The sequence below is a fragment of the Phallusia mammillata genome, chromosome 4 (genome assembly GCF_965637545.1).
Source record: "Phallusia mammillata chromosome 4, kaPhaMamm4.hap1.1, whole genome shotgun sequence".
NCBI classification, from domain to species: Eukaryota; Metazoa; Chordata; class Ascidiacea; order Phlebobranchia; family Ascidiidae; genus Phallusia; species Phallusia mammillata.
In genome coordinates this window covers 26,915,702-26,943,134 of record NC_137255.1, presented here as the reverse complement: position 1 = coordinate 26,943,134, position 27,433 = coordinate 26,915,702, and the positions used below count along the sequence as shown (strand labels likewise).

Genomic DNA, 27,433 nt, shown 5'->3' with positions numbered 1-27,433 from the left:
AGAAACAAAAGTTTTGTTTTAGCGATATTGCTGTTCCTGCAAGTCACTTTCAATTCCATAATCTACGGAAAATCACCGACACCATGGCGTTACGATTAATAAAACCGGTACATGCTTTTACATCTTTGAACCACACGTTTTACATCTTTGTTACGTCTGTAAACAGCGAATTAAACATGTATTTTTTCAGGGCGAGATATTTAAAGCCTTCATTGTAAGAAAACACTTTTCCACGACAAACAAGGCATTAACTCAAACAGTAAGTGTACAAAATATATTGATTGAAACTGCAAATTTAGTCCCTTGTTGTTTTTTTCAACTGCAAAACTGGAACATTTGTCACCATGTTTATTCAATGAATATGCGTTTATTATAGATGTATGTAAGAGATGCCTTAAACTCAGCAATGGACGAGGAAATGCAAAGAGATGAAAAAGTATTTATTCTGGGTGAAGAAGTTGCCCAATACGATGGAGCATACAAGGTCTGTGCACAATGACTTAAACTGGTTATATCAATTTTCTGCAAGCAAATGAACAGGTTTTCTTATGTGTATACTACCAAACATGCCAGAAATGTCTGTTGCTCTGTATTTACCCTGGCATCAAATCAGTTTGGCCCAGTTACACACAAGATCGTTCTGGTTTTAGGACACCCCAACTGGTGGTATAAAGCAAGATTTTGCAGGTCTCCAACATGAAAATTTTTAGTTATTTGTGTGTACGCTGTATTTTAGGTTAGTCGTGGATTATGGAGGAAGTATGGAGACCAACGAGTAATCGACACTCCTATTACTGAGATGGGATTTGCTGGAATCGCAGTTGGTGCTGCAATGGTACAAACACCGTTTTTGTACTGTATTTAGCAGTTACATGTTATATGCTATTTGGTAGCATTTATAGGTCACTTTTTGAGATATAACATTTTTGTTTAAGTTATCAGATAGTAACAGTATGCTTTTCAATGTCTTCATGTATGTTTTTGTGCATGTTGGGATCTTAACTGTCACCATGTTGATATAATCCAATCCATGCATACAAGATTGTTTTTACTGTTTTGTAGGCTGGGTTGAAACCGATTTGTGAATTTATGACCTTTAACTTTTCTATGCAAGCCATTGATCAGGTGATAAACTCCGCTGCGAAAAGTCATTACATGTCGGCAGGTTTTGTCAAAGTTCCAATTGTTTTTCGTGGACCCAATGGAGCAGCAGCAGGTGAACTAACACTAAAGTATGTATATATATATATGGTAATGAAAATAAAATAGATGGTAGGCTTGCAAACCATTGGTCCTTTATTAAAAGTTGCATAAGATTGAGGTTGCTCTTATTTTGAGTTTTCATTGCTCTTAATTCATATTTATTTCAGAGCCTTGATTTAGGCTTAATTACAAGCAAAAATATTTCATTACCAATCAGTAGGAACCATGATGAAGTAGAATAGTTTAACTGTGTACAAGATTTTTTGTTAAAAAGTTCTTTTCTTCTGCATGTAAGATCACACACAAAATATAAAATATTCCAAGTAAACCAAGATTACCTAACAGTCAATAGCAATCGTCAAGTTTCACCAAAAAAATGTTATCATACAGTGCTGAAACACATGATCATACATAATAGCTGTACTGAAACTGTTTGTAACATCTATTGTTTTAGGTGTTGGAGCTCAACATTCCCAATGTTTTGCTGCATGGTATGGACACTGCCCTGGGTTAAAAGTGATTTCGCCTTATAGTTCCGAAGACTGCCGCGGACTTTTGAAGGCAGCTATCAGAGATCCTAATCCAGGTATAAAGAGTTTAACACGTTGACTGCCGAGGGATATTCCTATGTTGTGCTGAAATTTGCCAAACATGTTTTAGTGGCGTTCTGAAATCAGGTCAAAATATTTTGTGTGCCATGCTACGAGTTAACTCGTAGGTAACATGCTGGTGTAGGGTGTCTCGGTGTTGCCACAATGCATTCACGACGTTAGTTCGAGGCACCAGCTCGTTTTAAGCGCATTACAATCAAATAAGTCTACTACGAGTATACTCGTATCTGGCGAGCCTGGCTAGATCGGCAACTACGAGATAACTCATAGTTGGCAGTCAACGTGTCAAAAAACATTCAAACTTTCAAAATTTAGTGTCAATTAAATTCACATGTGTAGTACTGCAAAGATAACTCCACTAAATATGATTATTTTTTTTCAAATATATGTACCATATTAACTCGTATGCCACACTTGTGATATTAGGTACTATTGTTTACTAACACTTAGTTATGTTGCTACATAGTACAATTATTTGTTAACAATCGTTATTTTGCAAATAATTGTACCCAGCACAGTCTATTTTGACATGTAAAGCATGTATTTAAAATATTTTTGAATGCTAGACAAATCAAAAAGCATGGGTGTAGAAGCAATAATATCAGTATGACATAAAAATGTAAGCCACCCTGGATTGTAAGCCACACAAACAGCAGGGTAAATATTTTTAAGCTGTAGCTTACAATCGAATAAATACGGTATTTGTTTATGTTGGCTTGAAGAAATTTGAGTGCCAATTCATTCCAGGAAAAAAATAAGTTTAAACAATTTACCTGCTTTGTCTGCGCTAAACAATGTATATTTGGGTATTTTGAAAGTTTTAAGTTACTTCATTTGAGACCAGCTAGACCCCTTGAATATCAAATTACATTGCATTGTTTTATGCCAGTACATTTACATTACAGTTGTATTCCTTGAAAATGAGCTCATGTATGGTCAAGCCTTTCCTGTCAGCGAAGAAGCTATGTCTGAAGATTTTGTCATTGAGATTGGCAAGGCCAAGGTCGAAAGGCCTGGAAAGCACATAACACTTGTTGCACACTCAAAACCTGTTGGTCTATGTCTGGAGGCTGCAGAGCAATTGGCATCAGAAGGGATCGATTGTGAGGCGAGCATGCTTGAATTTACATTCTCTACTTCCTTCGAATACCTGCTATTATGTGGACTAAGATAGTCACAGTTTTTTTTTGACCTTTGAAGGTCAATTTTTGTCTAATAGCATTTCTTGACTGCTGTTTAAAGTTTAATGTGCCAAAAAACTTTCGAAGCAAACTTTTTGAATTACAGTTATTGCCTGTAATGGGATTTAAAATGAAGTCATTTATGTCTTTGGAGGTGCTATCAGTTTTATTTTGCTAGTTGGAGAAATGTTTGTTAATTGTGTTCTTATTTTAAGAGAAAAAAACACATTATTTACAACAAAAAGCTTTAAAAGTGTAATTGCGTTTAGGTCATTAACATGAGAAGCATTCGACCTCTTGATATTGAATGTGTTGAGAAAAGTGTCATGAAAACCAACCACTTGGTGACAGTAGAGGGAGGATGGCCAATGTTCGGCATCGGGTCTGAGATTTGTGCCCAAATTATGGAAGGTTAGTTCATGTTATCTGTTCGAAAGTATTCATAACTGCTAAAAATAAAAGAGTGGCTTCTTTCAAACATTTTTGTGTTAGTCCTAGTAAACTTATTTCTTCTTCTAAAATATTTTGATGGAAATTTTAAGTAAATAAACATTCTTTTAGCAATAAAGTCATATTAAGGCCAACAAAACTTGTTTACATTGCTATCCAAACCTTTAATTACATCAGTACATAAACTTATGTTGGCTAAGTCTGAGAGCAACCTTTGGAGGTCATTAAAAGACCAAGCATCTAAACACAATCAGTGTTCTAAACACACTAAACTTTCACTAAGCGTTGGGTGCTTTTTATTTTAGGTCAGGCTTTCGATTATCTTGATGCACCAGTAGTTCGTGTAACAGGGGCGGATGTACCAATGCCTTATGCACAAATCCTGGAAGATGGAGCCTTACCTGCAGTGAAAGACGTTGTGCTTTCTGTTAAAAAGACACTTCATATTCAAGCAGCTGCAGATAGAGCATAGTCATTTATTGCAAATGTTTGGATACAGTTCCTGTAATAGAGTATTTATGTTTTTTTAATAAGCTACCCCTGTGTGCCAATCGAACAAAGAACTGTGTCTGGTAAATCTGTTTTGCATTGCACCCAATTCAAGTATATATTTACTTGAAGATAAAGGTTTTGCACTTCAGGGGATGCTTTTTGCCATTATTTATGATGAAATACACAAAATTGTAAAAATTTGCTGTGGCATACACAGATTTTGTTTGTCACATATCAATATTTTGAGAGTTTAGAGCAGCAAATAGGCATATACAACATATTTGTTTGTGTATATGTGACATTTTTTACTGATTAATAACACTGGCCAACACAATTTTTGGTGTCTTTAATGTTAAAACTGATATTGACTAATTTTGGGGTGCTGATTTCAAAAATCATTACGGTTTTCTTCAATCAGATCAACTTTTTAAGTTATTTACAAAATCAAAATTTATGACCATATTGATTCAATGACTTTAAAATCATGCTTTTATGTGTTTGTTAAAGTTTTGTTACATTATACACATCAATTTCCTACAGTGCAGTCAGTTTTATAGCATGAATATGCGTTCTATGCCTATGCTCTGTCTAAAAATGGTTGGTGCAGGCTAGCGGTAACTTTAAACTATACGTGTTTTATGGAGTGATTTTCAGACTAGTAAAGCCAGGTGGTAAAACTAAAATTAATAGTGGCTAGGTCATCTATAAGGTGTTGCATGAATTACCAAGATGTTTTATGCTACATTACTGGTGAATACCCATACAACACAACTAAAAAGAAATATCTGTATCAAATGTGCATATCTTGCACACTTCGATGTGGCTTTAAGGGTTTAGGACAAGCCATGGGCTCCACTTACCTTATGTTGACTGGAATATTGCAGTGATGGACAAAAACAGTAGAAAGGGACTGAAATTATTAGAAAGAGTACATAACTAAGTTATTAAGCGGTCTGAAAAATTTGGCACAAAAATGAGTATAAAGCTACACTTTCCTTAAAACATAGGGGATATAAATGATGAGAATTAAGCTGAAAGGTTCCAACAGGATATCAGTAAAACGAAACGTGTCAGGGAAGAGGGAATAATGTGGTCCTGGCTAACTATTGTTGGTCAATTAAACAGGACGATATTGCTGCCACTCAGTTCCGAACGTTACCAATGTACATGTGTAGGCCTATACCTGATAACTTACAAATTTGAAACATTTTTTTGTTTTTTGTGTGTTGAATTTTGTTTGTTAGAAGTGTCCACCTGTTGCATTTAAAATTAAATTCGAAATTTTGTTCTTGCAATAGCGTTAATTCCAAATAAAATGCTTAAAACCAGTTTCACTATAGTGTATACATATAGATTATGATTCAAAGGTGGATGTACCATAACAGGAAAACTAGACGTGATACAGATAAACCGATTGCATTTTTGAAATCAGGGCACTAGAATTAGTCAAAATCAGGTAAAACATTACAGACACCAGTAAAAAAATATTTTTTTGTTGCCCAGTGTAAGCAGTGGTGGGATTCATTTTTTTTCTGCCGGTTCTATCACAAAATCATATTTTTCAGCCGGTTCTGTTACATATAAAGTAACCAGTAATGCTAACCGGTTCACTGATCTCATAAAATTTCATGAGACGGTTCTATAGAACCAATGCAAACTGGCTAAATCCCACCACTGTTTATAAGTAATTTTACCTTTAGGCTGCCAGCTTTAAAGCAAAACAGAAATCACCAAAGATTGTTATAGAGCTTCGAAGAATTTGTGGAACTTGGTATATTACCGCTTCAAAAAAACATGGGTCAATACAAGATGACTACAAATTAGAATCCAAATTCGTTTAAAAACAGAAGTTTTTATTTCGGGAACTTAACACGCAGACATAGCACACATAACTTGGGCGTGGTCAAAGACGAAATAACAAATAGACAAGTTATGTGAAAAGACCAAAACATATCGCTGTACCAAGTTCATGATATACCTCACGCTACACAATTAATAACAGGTAGGTGGCTTTAAAAGCTTTAATTTAAATTGATGAAAAAACAGATCAATCCATTTAAGAGTACAGTGACGTGTGAAATTAAAGTACACCATTGTATGATATATCCAAAATTATCCTGTTTAATAGGGCTGGTAAAAGTGAGACAATATCAAACAACTCATAAGGGCTATACTTCACTCAAATTTTGAAATAAGTCACTGCTTAAGCTAATTAATAATTCAACCATGATTTCAACACACACTTAACGACATGTTTCACATCTGTATAGTTATGCTATAAAGATCCCTAACATGGCAGTCTGAAAATTTGCGGGCAATGTTAAGTGTTGCACATTAACAAATATGGTTATTTGTCCACTTGAGGTGCCAAGCTTTTACAATGTTTCCATGAAGTCAATGCAGTTGCATAAAACTTCACTAAATTGGGATTATGAGCGGCTTCAGTATTTGTTAATCATAGCAAATGGTACCAGCCTCACACAAATTGGAAACTAACAAACTCCACATGGGCAAAACTGGGCCCACTTTTTTGTAACAGGGGATTAAATTGAATATATTCAAAAGAACATTTTTATAAATAGGAAAAGGTACACAACAGCAAATTTCGTCTGGAACTGTTCAAGTATCAGTCTTATGATGATAACAATCTTCATCCACTGCAGGGATTGAGATAACAGTTTCTGTGTGACCCCCATTTCAATAACTTGAATATTACTTGCAATCTGGTACGGCGTATTTTCTTGTCCATTCCTTAGCTGTAAAAAAATAGCCTTTCATGAGATGCTGTTCGAAAATAATAAACACAATCAGGTGGTTTTTTAAAAGATGCCATTTGCCATTACAGATAAACCTTATTAATATATAAGGTATAATCCATTGAATTTTATATGATGCATTGCAAATGTCATCCAAACCTACTTGTTAAGAAAAAAAATTGTCCATACAATGGCATAAAACGGTAATTGCATAAAAAAGCTTAGCGATTGGTTATGCTGGGAGCAAAGACACATGTGCCCTTGTGCTTAGGTCTGTTTGCAAAAATTTTAAAACTCAGATAGGTAAATTTCTAAAACATGAAATATTTGCCAAATTCAATCTAATTTTTTTACTACAAGCTTGTAAAGCAGTGGTTCTCAAACTTTTTTGTGCGCGACCCAAATCTGAGCTTTATGAACATGTTGCGACCCAAGCCTCAAACATCAAAATATGTATTTTTTATTTCTTGTATATAACTAATGAATACCTACTTGTCCTTGAATGCTAACTGTTACATTCCAAGTTTAGTTTCGCATGATTAACCTCCTATTATTCCCCATGCTAATAGCCTACAAGCGCCATGTGCGTAACAGAATATTGGAAGGCTATTGTCTGTATGTTGTAATGATTGGTTCATTTTGCCGTACAACGTGGTCGAGTGAGGCTGTATTTCGCTATGGTAGTACTGTAGCTGGGTGCCATCTAAACACTCAGAAAACCCTTATTTATGATGCAATACTCCAAGGTTACGAAGATAAAGCCACATAAAATGCCTATGATACAATAATTCAGTCATGACTAGGAATTGAAAATACTTGAAAAATAAATGAAAACAGTTCATTTAGGCAGAATTGAATCACCATAGAGCGACCCATTTTTTGACCCTGCGCGACCCATACTTTGAGAACCACTGTTGTAAAGTAATAACCAATATGATGCATGTATACAGAAAAAACAGATAAATCTTACCTGTTTTTATTGCAACAGCTTCAGCCTCTTTCCATTTTTCTGCAACCTCATTTTCTAGTGGATCGTCCGGATTTGGAGCACTAAGCAGAGCTTGTATTGAAAGAAGTACAGTTCTCATTTGTAAAGCCGGACTCCATTTATCTATAGATTTAAAGCACGTTTAATTGACACACATTACATAAAACTGTTGATCAACCAAACACACAGGTATGTATAGTTGTTTTTAGTTTCTTTTTTGGTTCAAACATTCAAAAACATGAATAATGTTTGACATTGTGAAGCTATTCACAGCTTGATAATTGTTCTAATGCAATTGTTTTGCTATGTTTTCTCTCATCAAGCAAAGGTACCCCAACTCAATATCGCAAAAATTCAAAAATCATAAATATTTTTAGGACTCTTTCAGAGGTAAAATACAATGAACTGTCAAAACTTTGAAATAACAAAATAAAACGGCAATTTCATTACGTTATCACAACTTTTACGCAAACAAATGATTAAGAAATATTTTTCAGAACTAGCTGACACATCAATTAGTCAATATTACAACGCCTACTCGCTTTTGCTGACTGTAAGTTAAATGAAACAACATAGAGAAATGTTCACAAAAAATAGGACTTGGATTGGTCAAAAAGCAAGTTAATATTTTGAAATCTTACCTTTAAGAATATCCAGGCAAATTCTGCCAAGCTTATCAATGTTTGGATGATAAATTTTAGTTAAAAATCGAACTTTAGGAGCAGCCATCGGATATTCTGCTGGTAGAAACAACTCCAGTTTGAAAGCTCCATTTTCAAATGGGGACTGGAATAAACAGAAACAAAACTAGAATGTTAAGATAAACCTAAATTAATGGGTTCAGCCCTGAAGCGTCTGCAGACCATCAATCGCACCACACTCATATATGAATCATGATATACCAGGCCTATTAAAGGCATCATACCCGGGGTCTTCAACCTTTTTGGCTCAATCGCCCCCTTATTAATGCACTGTCTCCAAATCGCCCACCTATGAAATTGTTATTTGTATAAAAGTTCTGCTTTTTGAGCAGACGTGGGCGGTTAGATTCAGCCAGGATCACGAAAGCTTCAGTTAACAGCTAAAACCTAATTTAATTGCTACTACAACACGCAAGGTCCATTTCACAGGCGATATTGCCCCCATTGAATAACCCTGCATTATACCAAATCAGCCAGTCATCAAGCATCCCCATATGCCAAGGCGTAGGCTGAAAAAATGTAGCCATGGGATTCGAACCCACAGCAGGGACTCACATTCTACCAAATGAACTACACTGGCTCAGTGGTGAGCGCGACAAAACTTGAATCACAAGCACCATTGCCTGCCTCGTATGTTGCACATGTCAGCTTCAAAGTAGGGGATCACCAGATTAACCAGTAAACAAGTAATTTTCTAGCATACGCCTTGTTATATAGGAATGCTTCGATTCTGTATAACGCCTTTAATAGGCCTGTTCCTTATACTAAAGATAATTGATTTCAGCATTCAAACAAACATTTCCAAACAGGTGACTTAAAACAATTACATGAAACAGGTCGAATAGTAAAAAGAATAAGTCAAACAACTGTATAATATTAAAATAGGTCATTACATCTTTTGGTCCATCAATGACGACATGAAAAAGTCTTAAATTATTGTCATCAGGAATTGCTTGAATCCCAGGTACAGGTTCTGAGACCAGACGTTGCGTTTCCTGAAACAAAATAAAACAGCATTAAAGAACATCATGGCATTAAAATTACAACCAGCTTGATCAAACGAAAAGTGATTCAGGTTTATTCATTTTCTACAATGACAGGAAAAAAAACAGGATTATTTATAGTCAAAGCAAAAAGCATCAATTTGGGAACTGTTTTCTATGCCTTGAAATTGAAGCACTTGAAATAAAGGCACAAAGACTTGCAGATGAAATACGCTAAGTGGCTAAGCCTTGAACCATAGATATCACCTTTTCAAAAGGCAAATATGATCTAAGTTCAACATAAAACGATCAATGTTCTAACAATAACTCAAAGGTCGGCAATTATTTTTCATGGCATGGCAAACAGTTTACTAGTTCATATTCATGTATTTGTAATTTATATCAGTGTGTCATAATATCAGTTTGTCGAGACACAGATAAGGTTGCCTAACCCCTGAAATAAATCATGCATTTTTGCTAGCATTGTTATGTCACAGGCGAAAAACATGTTAGTGCATTAAGTTCACTGAAACAAATTGTGGAAAAATCATTCGTAAAATTCTATCAAAAAATATTTAAACAGTGTTTAAACAGTGAAAAATTACAATAAGCTTACCTTTATTATACGACGAGGCAAGGCAGCCATGGCTAACAAACACAAAACTATGAAATACACAAATGTGTAACCTTCGTAACAGGTTACCGTCCGTTCCAAACACAATCTGTGCAAGGAAGTTTTTATGAATTCTTTTCTGTTTAAATGAGAAAGTGTATTTTAGGAAGTGAAATCAAAGGTTATGTTACCCATAAGAAAATGGGTGTTAAAAACAGGCAATTCAGTACACTGATTATTATTACAACAAGCCACAAATAAAACAACCTGCACAAATATGTATTCAATATAACATGTTGTGACTTATGATGGGGGTCTAACTACTAACTCTAGGGAAAGGGTAAATCAAAAATACCAGCACACAATAATTTATTTTGATCTTAACAAGCAATTTCAGTTAAAAGTTTGGACTATTGAGTTAATATACTTGTTTAAAACCAGAAAGTTGTCACAAAAAACTAAAATCGGTTTCATTCAAGAAAATCAGGGGAACTCAGGAAGAGAAAAATCGTTAGCAGCCGCAGCCGGTATTGTTAATCCGTGACACTACAGTTTACACAAGTTTTCCAGAAAAAAAATCATTCTCAAAAAATATAAAATTTTTAAATTTCTGAAAATCAGTTAAAAATATATTTTCGGTTTATTAATACAAAAATTAAAAATAATTTTGTCAAAATTTACTTTGGCGTTTTTTGCTCACGACTTTGCTATTAAAAGTAGTTTGTAAAAATTCCATTTTTTTTAATATGAGCATTATCTTTTTTTAAGTTGGCAAGTCTCCATAGAGTTTAAGATAAATTCGAGATGTAATTTAAATGTTTTTTTTAATTGCCTGAATTTTCGTGTACTTCAAGGATGGAAAACAATACGCATAGTTTGTCTGATTGTTCTCTCTTCTTGTACTAATCTATTATCGCAGTCGCAGCCGTAGCGGTGCGAGCATTCTTTTTTGCGTACTTTCGTATTTTGTCATGTTGATTTTATTTGCTCAAAAGTTTATTGGTTTAATTGACTGTGGTTATTAGCACTTCGTCGGATAACCTGGGTCTGGTATACTTTCATGACCCAACGTCATAACTACGTCATACCTGTACATACACCAATGACCTTTACATATGATCAACTACGCATAGTAAGCCTTGATGACGCAACACACCAATTTTCAGCTTTCTGCGATGTGTATTTCGAAAAGTGGGAAATTTTGGTCGGGCGATAGGGAAAATATGTGACGTCAGAGTGACGTCATTATGCGCGTGACGTATCCGTACTATGACGTAGTTGATCATATGTTAAGGTTATTGGTGTATGTACAGGTATGACGTAGTTATGACGTTGGGTCATGAAAGTATACCAGACCCGGATAACCTATGGTTTTTGCCTGCCCCATGTTGCGTTGTGTTTTTTGAAATTTTGAATTTCGTCTATAAGTACAATTCAAATGTGGTTGTTATTGTTATAACAAAACTATATTTGATGTATTTCTACATATTTTTTTGCGATTTGTGCTACATGGTTTGGTTAATTCAACTTTCAACATCATGTGTTACATGATTTTTTTTTGTATTGATTTTTTATATATTTTATAATCGAATTATGTCTTTACTTTGTGTTAAACAGTGATAATCACTATGCTTTACAATAAAAATGCACAAACAAAATATAGATGAAAATATAGAGGCATGAAAATGTGTGACCCTAATGACAATGGTTCGGACCTGATTTTGGACTCGTACAACAGCATATCAACCGAAAACAAACCATTCTTTACTGACTCCGAGATTATGAATGTCACCGACCCTGCAAAACATGTACACGATTTGTCGCTAATGGGCGTACGAAAGAGAAAAGGTATTAATACTATAAAAAGTAATATTATTTAAAATGTAAAACACAAAAAAATGACTAGATTCTGTATTGTGACCACTACTGCACTAGTTATTACAAACAAATCTCTATTTTTTAGCTCAGGATCTCTTTTCGTACCACAAAGATTGCAAAGTGCAGCGCAAGTCTGTAGATAAGATACATTTGTCGATCAACTCATCATCACTCAATTCCTCCCCACATGACCAACATGATGCAGCGATAATTGCCGAAGACGATGACACAGAGAAATATCTCACCAACTCATCCAAGAAAAACAAGGACGTTAAGAAAAATATACAAGAGGTACCGGCATGCTGAACTGTTGCTTTCTAAGAAAAAATAACGCCAGGAAATTTATTGACATGTTCACATTACTAAACTCAACAAGTATTGTATGAACATCAATTGGTAAACTTTTAATTGGCCCATTTTTAATGTTTGTACAAATCATTCAATGGTTGTCTTGTTGTGTTCGTTTACCTTTCTTCAGGGATCAGGTTATTGGTAGTGGTTCTAAATACTGCATGGTATACCCCATGTTACTGAGTTTTAATGGACTGAAATATACGTCATGTAGAGATTATAATTTTCCGGACTCTTAAACATACTGACGGTTAGAGCAGTGGTTCTTAACCGGGGTTCGATCGAACCCCAGGGTTCGGCCACGCTGATTCAGGGGTTCGACGAAGGTCTTTTTAAAGTACAATATAAATACTCGCTTTTGTCAAACGTTAGGGTCTATAGTTGCTAAAAACGGCAAAATGTTTGTGTACCCCTGCACTTGTTTCATTTTCTTTTTTGACATAACAAAGAGCATTGTTCGCATTGTTCGTAAGCAGAAACACAACGAAATTTTGTTGGCAGTAAAAACTTATAACTTCATCTTTTTCATGTTTGTGTACAGATGCTAAAAATACAATGCTTCATTTTGGTAAAAACTAAAAAGTGCCGGAATTAAATCAATCATGAAACAAGTTGCTTGTACTATTATGTCAGAATTTAACAAAAGGACAAACAGTTACTGTTGCCACTACGTTTGAACAAAAACTAATTATGACCCACCAAACAAAATGGGTTAAATACCTAGGATGTAACCGGGTTTGACCAAAGGATCAAGAATATCGTAGGGGTTCGGCCGTTATAAAAAGGTTAAGAACCACTGGGTTAGAGCTATTCGGGGTTGGGGTGAGGGTTTGTAATTAAAATAACACTACAATCTGGTCTCATTTACCCTTGTTGGGGCTTATATTTCCACGTTTCTCAAAGCATGCACCATGCTATTTTAGAAACTGGGATGCACATTACTGAACAAACTGTCAACGTAGAATATTATTTATATGACTTTCAGGGTGAAAAGACAAAAGCTGGGAATGGAAGTGATGAAGTTCCTGTTTTTAACTCGCCCTCACTACAAGTTGTTACTGGTAAGTCAAGTTATTCACATTTAAATCATGTTTTCTTTTATCTAATAACTTGTTGTTATGCAGATGATTATGGAGAACTTGTAGTCACTTTGTATTCCACACCTGAAACTGATCAGAACATTCCAAAAAACCAAAATGTAAGTGGAGAAGATGTTCAAATTATTGGTTAATACTTGAAAAGTTGTCCAAAATACTGGTTTTCGATAAAGGTGCATTCTGAAGCAGTATATGACCTTTATTGCTGAACAATTATTGTGAAATTAATCCATTATTTCATGTGTTTAAAGGTTGAAGCAACCTCTGCATCGACGTACCTCAAAGAAGATCAACCAACAACAATATTCCTGTCATCAGATTATCTTAACACCAATGAAAATACTGAGATGCAAACGTAAATATATACACCTAGTATATGTGTAGGTTTTTTACTTTTGTGTGTGTGTGTGTGTGGGAGGCGAAACTTGATCCAAGACATACAGTCTGACAATTCCACAACATACATTTGTTGGTTCTGGTACTGTATATATTGTATGTGTTGGTTAATATTGTCAGCACATATAACACAAGCGCAACCTTACAAGGTTGCACATTTGAAAAAAAAATCATGCCAGTTGCCTTGTTTAACCAACAATCACTTTATGCTGCCACAAGCAACACATATTTTAAAAGCATCAGTATAATAGTAAAACAAGGAAATTTTCAGGGTGACAGCATAGAATTTTCATAGTTGCTGCCACCCCAGCAATGTATAGTGTCAATGCCTGTTACACCTAGTCATACCAAACTACATTCAGTTTCTATGTTGGTGTAGTGCAGGGGTTCCCAACCTGTGGTACGCGAAGGGTTTTCAGCTGGTTTTGTTCGCAAAAACCTTGATTTGCAACTTTATATTTTGTTTATCTGGTTTTGTTTACAAAAAAAAAACATTCCCCAGGCCTATTGTCATTGTTACGTAACTATTCCTGTTGTTTTGTATCATTACGATCTTCGAAATACAGGTCATGTCAATTCTCAACAAAAAGCATAGTTGCTATGAAAAACCGAACAACGCTGTGGCACAGTGGGCGTTAATTATGTCAAATGATTGCTCTTGATAGATATCATCTACTGTTTTGTAGCTTAAGCTAGCGTTGAATGAAATATGATTCAAACAAATTAGTTGTTCTGCAAGAAGTGGTACGCGTGGCAGTGCAGAGCGTTCAAGTGGTACGGGATCATAGAAAGGTTGGGAACCCCTGGTGTAGTGTAAATTTTAGCATTTTTTGTACTGACTCCTGTATAGATTGATGATTCCAAAATGCCTCTGTTTCAGGACTGATTTTACTTTAATATATTTGCAGCCCGTCAATTGAAAATCCTGAAGAAGATGTTGTCTACACACTCGTTCCACCTACCACCACTGCCTCAAACACTTCAAATCGCGCAAAAACTGCCTTGAAATCCACTGCAAAGTTACTGAAACACAATGTAAGTTTGTCTATCAAACGTCCCAAAGAAGCAAACAATGTGCTTTTAGTTTTTGCACTGTATTTAAACCACATAGCTTTTTATTCATTTTTTAAGTTACATCGACTTTTTCAATATGTTTTACTTATTTTGTTGAGTTTGTAAAACAGGGTTGTAGGATCAATTAAAAAGTTTCTGACTCAAACTCCAGTTTTTAAAATTTTTTGACACCAACCAAAAAAAGAGCGGAGTTTATTGCTGTTGTTTTTTTTTTGGGGGGGGGGGACCAGCCAAGGGGGGCCTAAAATGCTGAGAAGGCACATAGTTTCAAGTGCTGGAAGGAAGAACACACACAAAATGATGCCTACAATTAAATACCGTACTTAGGTTATTATTGTATTACAAAGTTTGTGGCAAAATTGACTGAACAAGCCAAAATATTATGACCCTGACTTTATTGATTTCCCCTCTACAAGCCTGTTGTGAACACAAACAAATAGAATTTTAAATTGCTTCTGTTTTTCTAATGCAGCAAACACTGTCAGGAGTACCTGAGTCTGTGAAAGATCCTGTTCGTAATGTTTGGGTCACTGTAAAAGAGCATAAGGAACAACTAAAACAATGCGGACATACATGGACCAAAGGAACATGGAGTAATGAGGAAGTCCAAATACTCAAGCAGAACATTAAAGATTACTGTGAGGTAAAGTTGTTTTGTTATTTACAGAACTGGGTATAAATGATTTTGGTTAATCGCATAATCAGTTTAATTGCATAGTAGAGATAGACTGATATGGATTTTTTAGGGCCGATACCAATTATGGGTTGTTAAATAGGCTGAAAACCAAAATTTAAAGCCAATATTTTGTTTGTAGTAAGAGGCCATGTCGGAGCTTTAAAGCTATCAATGTCATTTTGCCTTGATACTGATTAGTTACTAGGCAATGCTTAAGTCAAACACGTAGTAGCACCAACCAAACAAAATATAGTTGACAAAAAGGCTTGTACTGAAGATTGGCGCTGATAGTTGGTCTATCCATATTGCGTTGAGTTTCAAACAACCTGTTCTGTTTATATCAATTTTTGATTGCACATGTAAAACAACTGCGTGAATTGGGTATGCAATTAACTGGAATCATCTCTATTGCATTAAAGGGATTATTTAAAGATATAAGGCATTATTTAAGTACAGAAGTTTACAGAAGTTATTTTTGTTGCAGAAAAACAACATAAAAAATGTTGCCGATCTCATCTTTACGAGTGACAAAGAAATGCGCAAAGATTTTTATCCTTCACTTTGTGTTGGATTAAATCGACCTTTATTTGCCGTCTATAGAAGAGTAAAGAGAATGTTCGACAAAAGAAACCACAAGGGAAAGTAAGTGTTGCATGGAACCCAAGCCTGGTGAAAGCTTTCAGAGTTATCCACGAAAATACATATACCACATGAAAACCTTTTGAATAGCTTTGTTGGTTAAAAAAAATTGAAAAGCTTTGTTGGTGAGCAGTTATTCTCCCTACAAAAAAGCAATTAAATTGGCACAAAAAGCAATCAATTGCACACATGTTTTGCACAATTGGAATGCAAGCCATCTGAGAACATAAACTTTGTAAATAAAATTTAATAACAAACTTTTTGCGCAAAGTAGGTTTATAAAATGGGTTTTAACTGATATAACAGGCTCATTATATCACAAACCATGACATGAGCTTTTGCCCAAACAATTCACAATAATATAGCATTTCACTTTCTATTTGGGTCAGTTCACTTCTCTATAAAATTCCTTCATATATTATTGTACTGTAGATATTCTGAAGAAGAAGTAAACAAGTTAAAAGAGTTGAGAAAGATCTATGGACGTGATTGGTCGATTATCGGACAAGAATTGGGTCGAAGTTCAGACTCAGTAAAGGATAGATGTCGATTGATTAAAGATGATCTCACTACAGGTTAGACCTCTTTTTTTAAAAAGTAAAAAGGTTAATTTGTGTTATCTTGTTTTTATTTTCCACACACTTTTAAAACAACGCTTTTTGAAACATTTTTGATTTGCTAACACTTTGGGTTTTATTTGATGCTACTATTTTGTTTCAGTCTTTATATAATTTTCAGGATGCATTGTTTAAAAACATTTTCGTGGTGTTAGAGTTTAAAAAAAAGTATCAAAACAATTAAATGGATTTGTGGGCTTTTGCAAAAATTTACAATTTAAAGTTGGGTTTTTCAGGTGGGTGAAGTTACAGACCACTCCTTAAAACGCTTGAATGAACACCAATGGTGCCCAACATACCATTTTGGTACAATCTAAAATCACCCAACCATCCTCCAAATTTTAAACAATAGCCAGTTTAAAATATAAAAAATCTGTCTTTGAATCTTACAAAAAAATCTGTTGGCAGGTCGGTGGACATCAATTGAGGAAAGGAAATTGGATTTTGCTGTCCACGCAGTAACCGACACAAAACCTGGTGAATCGGTTACTGATGGTGTTTCATGGCCCCTAGTTGCTGAAATTGTGAGTAAAGTGTTGCTTTCGTGGCACACATGGTACAACATGTTAAGTTGGGTTCATATTTATGGTTTCCTATTGTTTTCATAAATATTATATATATGACAATATAATGCTTTATAAAAAAAGTGATAAAACCTTCGAAGTTTGGGTTAATGCTTTCTACTAAATTGTTTCTAAGAATCTAAAAATTACCAGAACATGTGTGCGGACTAGGGATGGGCCAAACCGAGCCGAGTCAGATCTCCAGTACTCGGTACCGAGCATTGCCGTTTTTGATGCTCGGTGCTCGGTGCTCGGCCGAGCAGTTGCACAAACTGAACCGAGCGTTAAATTTGTATATTCATGCCCTGTTAACATACGTAACTAGTGCTCTGAAGGGTATCCAAAAAAACGAATGATTTATCAAATGTATTGGATGGTGGAAAAACGCGTTCTTTATGGACATGTACCGCTCAATAAAAAACCACCGGTGACATAAGAGACCTTATGGAGCTAAAACGTAGAAATGGGATTTTTTGTGATGTCATAATGCACCGCGCGTGCTCGACCAAACAGAACATTTGCAGTTTTGGCACATCCCTAGTGGCGACCCATTTGTTTTTGCTTGCAAATACAATCATATGTGTAGATCAAATGGTGTGTTTAGTAAATCGGTATATAGGATATAAAAAACAAAGGGTATTGAAATCCACCTTCATAAGTATGTATTGATGTCCAACTTAAGGTGAAAACTAGAACAGAGAAGCAATGTCGAACCAAGTGGTTAAATTACCTCAACTGGAAGATGTTGGAAGGAGAGCAATGGACGAAAAACGATGATAAATCACTTGTTGACAAGTAAGTATTTGAATTTTGACTTCATGAGCTTTGTAATCGTAATTATTAAAAAAAAATTTCATGCAAATATTGATATTGCAGCTTGCCCAAACTCAAGTTCCAAATTAACAGATTAAGGATTTTTTTGAAGGCTATGGGATTTTTTTTTAGATTTTGGTTTATCCACTTTTACTTAAAATCAAATCTTTCTTGTTCGGAGATGATTCATTTTTTCAAAAAAAGGCTAGAACTGTTTAGAAACTAAGCAAGCTGTTTTGATGGAATGAAATACATTTACAACATATGATAAGAAATTGTATGTATTTTAGCACAGACAAAATTACTTGTTTGCTTGTTTTCAAAATGGCAACTGTTCAGTCATTAAAAAATGAAACTTGACCGAATGGCCTGACGCGCCTGACCCATATACAAAACCAGATCGGGTTTCGTCCTCGGGAGTGTCCTGGTTCGAACCCTGTGAACGACAAAGGGCAATTTTCAGTTCTCGGACTGCCGCCTGATTGTCGAAAAATACATTAAAAAAATGAAACTTTTCAAAAACAGAGCACATTTGTAAAATCCCATTTAAACTTTTCAGACCAAATCAAAAATTTAAACAGTCATTTTTGCTTCTTTCACAGAATATCACAACTCGACGTGATGGCTGAAAACCAGATAGATTGGTTTGAAATGTGCGAGGGATGGAAAAGTGCCAGATCACCTCAGTGGCTCAGATTGAAGTGGAATTGCCTCAAAAAACAAATTGCTGATTCTGAGGCAGAAAAACTTACTTTTAAGGGTAAGGGTGCAAAATATATTTTTGGTTGAGAAACAAGAGCTAAGCACATGATTTTATTGATTTTTGTATCAGTGAAATGGTGTAAATTTGTTAAAGTCAGAATTTCAAATTTCATAAAAGCCTTTCTTTAAGTTATTTAAGATGCTAAATATCGAATATTTTTGATGTAGAAACTGTTGCATTTCTCAAAACTCACTTTTCCCATCGAACTGTAAAGACTTGGGACAAAGCGAAGAACACATGCTACAAACCAGAAGGAAAATACACAAAAATTAGTCCAGCTGATTTACGTAAGTATAAGTTTAATAACTGAAATTTATCCCCTAAAATCTCATGTGTGTGCATTTTGTGCCTAGGTTGAATTTCAGGCTCAGTTGTGGTTTGGTTTGGCCAATTGGACATTCAGTTAACCCAGTGGTTCCCAAACTTTTTTCTTTTAAGGCGCATTTTAGAAAAAAACAAAAATTATTTGGCGCACTTCGAACATTTGAATAAAAATTATATTGACAAAGGCACTAACTATGAGGTCATAAAGCCGCTATACAGGTCACTCTCATAGTTAAATAGCCTAGTTAAACATATCAGAGACGTGGAGCATGTTGGCCTAGTGGTCTAAGCACCTGGTACTACTACTCTACTTGATTGATTTTAATTTCAATATTTTTTGCGGCACACCTAATGACATCTCGCATAGTTTGGGAACCACTGAGTTAACCCAACTTTCGGGTTCGATTTCATAACTTTTAAGTACTAGCTTAAACATAAGAGCCAGCATAAAAATCTGATTCGTCAATATATGGAACAACTTTTCACATATTTCAACTCCACTTCTCTATGGGTCACACACTGCCATGGTAGTGCAGATACAGCAGCGATTGTTAAAATGTCTGCCTTGTGATGTATTCATATTTTAGAGTCGGGTTAAAACCGGGTTTGGACCTGACTATACACTCTGCCTCATTTGTGCAATTTTAGCAACGTTTAGGCCTAATACAGGCTTAGCTTTTAAAAAAGTTGGGTTATATTTTGGCCCGATACATCCTGGTTCTTGCTGCTTACCACTAGCAGTTTATAATCTTGCTACTATGATTCAACTGTGTCTAAGAGAGTATCCCTTCTTTGCAGAAGCTCTCCGTAACAGAGGTGTCCGCATTCTTAGCAAAGAGGATTTAGAATTGGATGACACCAGTAACATCACCACTAGTGTCATCAGCCAATCAGAAGACACCACGTCCGCGCCACTCTTCATACAGACGACCGATCCCGACCACTTGGTGTCAGAAGAGTTGTTAAATTCTTCACCAAATGTGGGGAGTCCCCGCTCAGATTCCTTACGTTTTCGAATTCCCGCTGTAAGTCTTTTAGAAGATTGGAAGTTTTGTTTTGTAGGGCGCAATACACCTTATGATAATATTTCGTGCTTTAGGCATAGTGACATCACATATGTATGACGTAATCGGTGTATGACGTAATTGTTTTATACCTGAACAAACGAAAAAGATTTAAAGTGACTAAGGCACAATAGTAAGCTACGGTTTTCTACAGAGAATTATTACACTATTCTTTTACAACAGGCCTCTATTGTCATTCCACTTTTCAAGGTGAAAATCGGGAACGGTTTGGTTTTTAAAAAAAATACGGTTCATTTAAAATTACGTCATGCATTTTTGACGTCACAAGAGCCCGATTTACCTATTTTTTTAGGCTGTACAGTTTAATGTTAGTTCATTGAATGGCTGGTGATTGGTAGGTAAAACTGCTTTCTGTCTAAATTTGATTATTTTTTGTGACAGGAATCATCAGACGGGGAGGAAAAAACGCAGTTTTCTAATTGTAAGTGTTTTCCACGTTTTGAAGTAAGCTTATGTGTTATAAACATGACCACAAATTTTGTCGTAAACACAGTCTGTTGAAAATCTAGACAACATACAACGGGCTAAAATACCAAGTAAAGTAAATCTTTTTCTAAAGTAAATTTTTCCCAAAGTATAAAATGGCATTTTAGATAAATTTCGGCCCTAATCCAAGTACAGTTCTTCAAATTGTGAAACAGTGAAGTTTTTCTTGTTTTCAGCACTTTTATGTGAAGACGGTGAGAGTCAACTTCCCATTGGAACTTATCATCTCACATCCACTTCCTCTGATGGGATTTATATCATACAAGCTGCACCCGACAGTGGATCGGAGGTAAATAGGACTTAAATTCGTTATTCCGTGTGCGGCGAAGCAGTAATAAAGCCGAACACTAGGTTATGGACTTACGTTGTATTGCAGGAGTGTGTCGCCTTCTTGTACTGCGACCGCATGAGTTAAACAACATCACCGACTGGATAAGTTATGATTTTTAGGGATGTGCCAAAACTGCCAATGTTCTGTTTGGTCGAGCACCGAGCATCTCACTTTAATGCTCGGTGCTCGGCCGAGCACGCTCGGTGCATTATGACGTCACAAAAAATCCCCTTTCTATGTTTTAGCTCTACAAGGTCTCTTACGTCACCGGCGGTGTTTTATTAAGCTGTGTATGCCCTTTAAGTACGCGTTTTTTCACTATCTAATGCATTTGAATAATCATTGGTTTTTGTTCATAGACACCCTTTCTTAGAACACTAGTTTCGTATGTTAGCAGGGCATGAATATGCAAATTTAACGCTCGGGTCAGTTTGTGCAACTGCTCGGCCGAGCACCGAGCATTAAAAACAGCGATGCTCGGTACCGAGTACTCGGGTTCTGGCTCGGCTCGGCCCATCCCTAATGATTTTTTAGTTCCAGATAATCAACAGTGTTGAAAAAAAGTTTGACCTTATAATGCGGTTGAATGTTGGATATAAATTGCCAAACATAGCAAACTTATCTAAGGGGAATGCTTACATGTCAACTTTTATTGGTTTTGACTTTCCCTGCAATATTGTATAGTTTAACCAAATTGAGATGTAATCACATTATATAGTCACGTAGGCAGCAGGTTTTTCACCCATGTTATGGTGATTCTAACGTTGTGCAAAATATCAAGACGACAAAACACCACAGTATAGCGAAACGTATTTTACACAGCTTAACTTTTGTTCCTTGCTGCTTATTTAACAATAACTCACGAGCACCATGCACCAAAAGAACGAGAATTTGCACAAAAATTGAATCAATACGTACAGTTGATACATCAGTCAGTGTCAGATCAGTGGTTCCCAACCTTTTTTGTTACATTCCTCCCTTTGCCCATTTTCGAACTATTCATTCCTCCCCATAAGAAGAAAAACAAATATAACATAAAAAATTATAGCAATTTGAAATAGACCTTATCGTTAGGGATGTCCATTCAGAATCCTTTACCAAATGTGAACCCGGTCCAAATTACAATGGACATAATAATGTACATACAAAAATATTCTGTAACATTTCCAATGTAATTTTTTTGTAGTTTTTGTGAAATTCCTCCCTAGGGAGGAATTCCTCCCCGGTTTTGGAACCACTGATCTAGATACACTTCATCAGGCGATCTTATTATGACTGGTGCCAAACTGATTTTTTCATCATATAAAATTTGTTTGTTCAAGAAATCATATTTTTGTCAATTTTCCATTCACAGGAAGTGACTTTAACGACTGATGACGATCGTTACGTCAACATCACTTTTGCGCCGGAAGTCTTTAACACAATGCTCAAACTGAACAGTTCCAAACTTGCCGATGATGACACCGAAGTGACGTCATCGGGCCAAGCGGATGACGTCACATACGACTCGACTGTCGAATCAGGTGTGAAATACGTTTTCCATGTTCAAGACCGAATAACGTTTTCAAACGCGGTCGTTACGTCACAATTAATGACGTCATTGTGCTTTCAGTGTACCTCATGCAGTCGACGGACAGTCCTGTGCTTGGCAGCGTGGCGCAAGATGTAACAATAGGTTCGCCTGATTGTGATGAAACAACACAGATTTCCTTATTGAGAGAGTCAAGTCCACTTGCAGGTAAAGATGCAATGAAGAATGGAATGTTTTACGAACGAATTGTCGCAAATTAAATATTAAGTATTTAATAGTACATGGCAAGCCAATTGCTATGTCTCAAGAAATGCAAAAAAACAGCGCATTACCTGTTTAGTGGGGCAAAATGAGTGTTGAACCGAAACCCGCAAAACTATTTGAGCGCTTAAATTAATTAAACCCGAACCGTAAACGACGATTTCCTAAAAACACGAACCGGAACCGAACCAGTAGAAGCCCGTATTATTTTTTGTGAGTTTTTTTTTTCGGAACAGTGTACTGAACAGTACGTGAGATAATGGCTACAGGGCGTGTCAAAAATAACGAATTATAAGATGTCGCGCAGAGCACATTAAAAAATCTTTTGGAGCTTAAACTCGATAATAGAAATTTAAAAAACCTGAACCGAACCCCGAAAAAAGCAACAAAAGGTGAAATTAAACCCATATTTTAAATTCAAGCGGTTTGACTCCTTGATTTGAGCACTTTGATGGAACAAAATTTTGTTTTACAGAAAATCTTCTTTAAAACTTCTGCCAGAATCTTACCTTTGGAAAATCATGAAGATTTCCTTATTTGTTTGTGACGCAATAGAAGTGTCGATTGTTTTTGTGTATTGTGACAAGTCAACAAATGAACTAACGTAGATTTTTTTCCTATGCCAGAACTTGGACAGTTGCGTTATACAATCGCAATAAATAACGTAGCAAATTAATTGTGGTCGAAAAGTAATGTAGAATAGTGGAAAACGTAGATGAATTGTTTAGGATTTCGTTCCTTCAGGAAACAAATTGCTGCATAGAACACGTTTTGCAATTCTAGCTTTGATCTTATTTACTACAAGAAAGATTATGAGAAAACGCATTCCTAAACTTATCATGTACTACCAGAGAAAAACATAAATAGTAAACCGGATCTTCGTCTAGTTCTGACAAAACTTGAGGTACAAATGGTTTGTAATGTGGTAAACGCTTGAACTAATCAACATCGGTTAATCCGGATCTTCGCCTAAATCTGGCCATTTTTTGGGCCAAACGGGTCCGGATTAAGCGAGGTTCACTGTACCACCTACAGTGCATCGATCGAATTTCGCTGCAGTTACACGGTAAAGAAAAACGTAGCCTGTATAAAGGGTTATCCACCGTACACTACATCTATTATAATGAGGAAAAGCACATAGCATTGAATCTATCATGAATTAACGTTGTCTTTGCAATTAGCTTGTGGTGTAAAATTTCGGTGAGTTTGACAAAACTTTTCCAGCTCTCGGGCTCTGTCCTTGCAGCAACGTTTACACGAGATAAATATGCAGTTTTTCCCGCTTGGGTTTCCACAACGAACGCATTTTGTGTAAACTGGTTTGTTGGCTTGTCGCTGAGCAATACATTCAGCCAGTTTTGCCGCTTTTTCATTCGGATTCAAGTTTTCCAGAGACAGCTCCGAAGCATTTCGACACCGTTTCAACAACTTTTTCATTTTTTTTCTGGACACTTCTCCAATATCTGGACTTGTCGGTGGGGTTACCTTAACACGACTTGGGTCAGGTTTGGGTGGGGGGCGAACGTAGGGTTGGCAGATCCAGTGTGGGTGGGGTAGTCCCTCGGTAACTCCATTTTCACCCCAGCACACTTTCTTGCATGTCTCACGTAAAATGTCTAATGACCTACGCATGTCTTTTAGGTCTTTTGACCCAGCTAACACATCCCTCGCATTGGTGTGCTTTTGTAATCCATGGTGACAGATTTTAAACAAATGTCCCCTTACATATGACATAGGGCATGGATACTTTTCCACCAAATCTAAGTACTCGCTTGAAATCTCCCATGTGATTGGTTGTTGCCCCATAAATATTGCTGGGTTGTGAAGGTTTCCCTCAGCTGTCATAACTCCCTCGACTTTTAGATCTTTGATACACCTGGTTGAAAAAGGGATCAATATTGTAATAACAATTACGCTAAGATACCCAAGAAATGAGTTAACGATTCTTGCTACAAAAATAAGCACCACAGGGACGGTACCATGTATCCACCAGACAATTTGGTATAACACCTAATTATCAGCCAGGCGTACTGTGATTTAAATATGAGTGTGTTATGATCGCTAGTCTGCATAAATGTTATGTATGTTCATCTTAGCTAATTAATGGTGGACCTGGAAATTCCCTACTACAAAGCTGACATGTGCCGCATATGAGGTAGGCAACAGCATTTGTGGTTTGGGCACAACAGTGACTCTTTGTAGCCCAGTTGGTAGAGCGTTTTACCTGTCAACATCTTCTTTGTATTGAATATTTCCATTGGCATATACGGGAATTTTGACAGCATCTTTCACAGCCTTTATGTGTTTCCAACTAGCAATGCCAGTTTTGGGTCCTTTCATTTCCTTGGTGCGACCGTGCACAGTTAGCAACTGACAACCAGCCCTGAATGATGCAAAAATTGTCCCTGATATTAATGCATCACAAGGAGAATCGTATGGTTTAAAATGTGCCATAATAAAAAGAAAAATCTGAGCTTTATGTTTAATTTTACCACAATAGTAAGTAACAAAATGAAATAAAATTTATGTTAAACTAAACTATCAATAAATTGTACAAAAAACAACAACAAAATATTTACATACCTCTCCAGCATTTTAGCATAGGCAACAGTTTTCTCAATATCAGTAAAAACTCTTATCTTGCATGTGATTGGCACTGATAATTTCTCGTTGCATGTTTTAACAATCTTTTCCACCAATTCCCATTTTTCACCCAAGAATGCTCCATAGTTTCCCCGCTTGGCAATCATCTGCAAAGGAATTATCAGTTGTCCATAAATAAAATATTTTTTTGAAAAGAGGAGCTTGCTTCAATAGGCTTTTATAGAAAAGTATTAAACTTATTTTAAATCACCATTACTGTAGTTTACTGTAATTACTATAGTTTATTGTAATTACTGTAGTTTATTGTAATTACATTACTGTACTTCAATCTGATCAAAAATCTATGAGAAATATATAAATCGCAGTATTTTAAAATTGAAAAACAAAACAAGAAGTATTGTAAAAAATATTTACATTTTAACACAATCTAAATACAATATAGCTAAATTTTCTGCAACTTTTGATGCTAAGCATGGCATTTCAAATACCTGTGGACAACCAAGATTAAGGTCCACTGCATCACATTTATCCTGAGCTAACAAGCAAGCTTCCAAAATTGTTTCCGGTTTATTTCCACAAAACTGAACAATAAGTGGACGATCTTCATCACACGATGCTAGACCATCCAGCCTAAAGATCCAATTGTGCAACATTTAAACATGAGCAATTAGTAAATTAAAGGGAATACTCTAAAGCCAGCCAATACTTAACATGCCCATTCAGCACTAATTTACAAACTTTTGGTTTCATTTTTGGCAATTATAAAACTGTGACTGAATTTGATGTTGGTATAAAGAGTATAAAAACTGCGGGCCGGCTTGATAAAGCAGTGGACACACCTGTCACATGTCATTAAATTTTGATTTTGACAAGATCTGAACGGCAAGCAATGGATGTAGTGGGCCCGCAGTTTTTCCTTGCGATAGAGGCGACAGGCGACAAGCACAGGATATAGTGGGCCCGCGGTTTTTCGATACGAGAGGCGGGCCAAGCACTGGATATATAGTGGGGCTACAGTTTTTATACTTGCAAGAAGCGGGCCCACAGTTTTCCAATTGCATGAGGCGGGCCAAGTGATCCAAGTGGGCCCGCAGTTTTAGACATGACCGAACAAATGAGCATTATATTAGATTAACTTGTACCTGTATTGTGGATCACGAATGAAAACAGATGAATGTAGCATCGGAGTGTAGCAAAGCTGTGCTCCATATTTTCGTGATAACATCCTCCACGCTAACTCACTCTGGTCGACCATTGGAGCAACAACAAGTTTTGCTTTTTGCAACGTTTTCTCCCAAAACTCGAATCCCTTCAGTTTTTTCACATCCCGATTTTCTTCGGACATTCTTGACTTCAAGATTGTGATTTTTTTGCTTCTTCAAAAGCCCAATTAGTAAATTCGAAGACAAACAGAAAAACAATCACAAACTTACAACTTTGACTGTCTTACATCACATCACACAGGCATGGAAATCACTCATGCGACACAAAAGCAGTCATGCATATTATTTGCAGGCTTTTTTTTCATTAGTTCTCAATAAATCCCCGGCACATCAATTCATAAAATGGAAATAATTTTGGGCAAAAAATGCTTTATGTTGTTTAAGAATTGGAAAATATGCCTGCTGTGCCGATGCCTGTTTAAACTGGGCCTGCTGCACCTGCACGTCTTCGGAGGACGACATGTAATGTTTTGTTAAAATGTAGGCTAGTTTGTCCTTCGAGGACATTTATAGTCCTTAAATCCTTCGTGATGTAGTTGAAATGCTCAATGTGAGTAGTGGTAATTATTATCTGATATCAACTGGGATATAAATAAGATGAGCATTAGTTCATAACTATTAGGCATCCATGCAGACCAGCGATCACGGGACACTCACATATAAATCTCGGTACGCCAGGCCTATTAGAGATGTCGTACCAAATCAGCCGATCACCAAGCATTCCCAATTGGTCAGGCACGGCA

General features: G+C 36.1%; 4 protein-coding genes across 5 annotated transcripts; 2 read left to right on the top strand and 2 right to left on the bottom strand.

Moving 5' to 3' along the window:
- Window positions 1-46: 46 nt before the first annotated feature.
- Window positions 47-4,135, top strand: LOC145222900 (pyruvate dehydrogenase E1 component subunit beta, mitochondrial-like). Its single transcript, XM_080089139.1, has 9 exons — window positions 47-107; window positions 191-259; window positions 377-484; window positions 737-835; window positions 1,063-1,216; window positions 1,658-1,789; window positions 2,720-2,922; window positions 3,265-3,406; window positions 3,751-4,135. The coding sequence occupies exons 1-9, from the start codon at window positions 84-86 to the stop codon at window positions 3,915-3,917; spliced, it is 1,098 nt and encodes a 365-aa protein (XP_079945265.1). The 5' UTR covers window positions 47-83; the 3' UTR covers window positions 3,918-4,135.
- A 1,634-nt stretch (window positions 4,136-5,769) lies between these two features.
- On the bottom strand, window positions 5,770-10,148 carry LOC145222901 (ubiquitin-conjugating enzyme E2 N-like). The gene is made up of 5 exons (XM_080089140.1): window positions 9,982-10,148; window positions 9,276-9,377; window positions 8,323-8,467; window positions 7,664-7,804; window positions 5,770-6,693 (listed from the first exon to the last, which is right to left on the bottom strand). Exons 1-5 carry the CDS (start codon window positions 10,009-10,011, stop codon window positions 6,650-6,652), a joined length of 462 nt encoding a protein of 153 aa, XP_079945266.1. The 5' UTR covers window positions 10,012-10,148; the 3' UTR covers window positions 5,770-6,649.
- Window positions 10,149-11,572: 1,424 nt separating this feature from the next.
- Window positions 11,573-23,539, top strand: LOC145223816 (uncharacterized). 2 transcript variants are annotated; one of them, XM_080090204.1, is made up of 19 exons: window positions 11,573-11,826; window positions 11,942-12,147; window positions 13,193-13,268; window positions 13,332-13,405; window positions 13,556-13,659; window positions 14,609-14,735; window positions 15,247-15,417; window positions 15,935-16,092; window positions 16,522-16,664; window positions 17,115-17,230; window positions 17,952-18,064; window positions 18,685-18,842; window positions 19,013-19,132; window positions 19,968-20,194; window positions 20,636-20,675; window positions 20,917-21,029; window positions 22,426-22,594; window positions 22,684-22,809; window positions 23,339-23,539. In XM_080090204.1, exons 1-19 carry the CDS (start codon window positions 11,658-11,660, stop codon window positions 23,350-23,352), a joined length of 2,424 nt encoding a protein of 807 aa, XP_079946330.1. In that variant the 5' UTR covers window positions 11,573-11,657; the 3' UTR covers window positions 23,353-23,539. The 2 variants fall into 2 exon arrangements, 1 of the variants encoding a protein (XP_079946330.1); XR_013859508.1 differs by having other exon boundaries at window positions 22,426-22,809.
- A 223-nt stretch (window positions 23,540-23,762) lies between these two features.
- On the bottom strand, window positions 23,763-26,978 carry LOC145223819 (tRNA-dihydrouridine(16/17) synthase [NAD(P)(+)]-like). Its single transcript, XM_080090208.1, has 5 exons — window positions 26,610-26,978; window positions 25,956-26,097; window positions 25,447-25,613; window positions 25,088-25,246; window positions 23,763-24,739 (listed from the first exon to the last, which is right to left on the bottom strand). The coding sequence occupies exons 1-5, from the start codon at window positions 26,810-26,812 to the stop codon at window positions 24,016-24,018; spliced, it is 1,395 nt and encodes a 464-aa protein (XP_079946334.1). The 5' UTR covers window positions 26,813-26,978; the 3' UTR covers window positions 23,763-24,015.
- Window positions 26,979-27,433: the final 455 nt, after the last annotated feature.

Bases quoted from the DNA above. Each gene is read 5' to 3' on its own strand.
- LOC145222900 (XM_080089139.1), top strand. From the start codon at position 84: ATGGCGTTACGATTAATAAAACCG. The intron at 108-190 runs GTACATGCTTTT...GTATTTTTTCAG, and splicing joins CGTTACGATTAATAAAACCG to GGCGAGATATTTAAAGCCTT. The intron at 260-376 runs GTAAGTGTACAA...CGTTTATTATAG, and splicing joins ACAAGGCATTAACTCAAACA to ATGTATGTAAGAGATGCCTT.
- LOC145222901 (XM_080089140.1), bottom strand. From the start codon at position 10,011: ATGGCTGCCTTGCCTCGTCGTATAATAAAG. The intron at 8,468-9,275 runs GTAATGACCTAT...TGTTTATTCCAG, and splicing joins TCATTGATGGACCAAAAGAT to TCCCCATTTGAAAATGGAGC. The intron at 6,694-7,663 runs GTAAGATTTATC...ATTTTTTTACAG, and splicing joins AGCTGTTGCAATAAAAACAG to CTAAGGAATGGACAAGAAAA.
- LOC145223816 (XM_080090204.1), top strand. From the start codon at position 11,658: ATGAAAATGTGTGACCCTAATGACAATGGTTCGGACCTGATTTTGGAC. The intron at 13,269-13,331 runs GTAAGTCAAGTT...GTTGTTATGCAG, and splicing joins CTCACTACAAGTTGTTACTG to ATGATTATGGAGAACTTGTA. The intron at 22,595-22,683 runs GTGTGAAATACG...TTGTGCTTTCAG, and splicing joins CGACTCGACTGTCGAATCAG to TGTACCTCATGCAGTCGACG.
- LOC145223819 (XM_080090208.1), bottom strand. From the start codon at position 26,812: ATGTCCGAAGAAAATCGGGATGTGAAAAAACTGAAGGGATTCGAGTTT. The intron at 25,614-25,955 runs GTATTTGAAATG...ATTCCTTTGCAG, and splicing joins TTAATCTTGGTTGTCCACAG to ATGATTGCCAAGCGGGGAAA. The intron at 24,740-25,087 runs GTAAAACGCTCT...TTTTTCAACCAG, and splicing joins TACAAAGAAGATGTTGACAG to GTGTATCAAAGATCTAAAAG.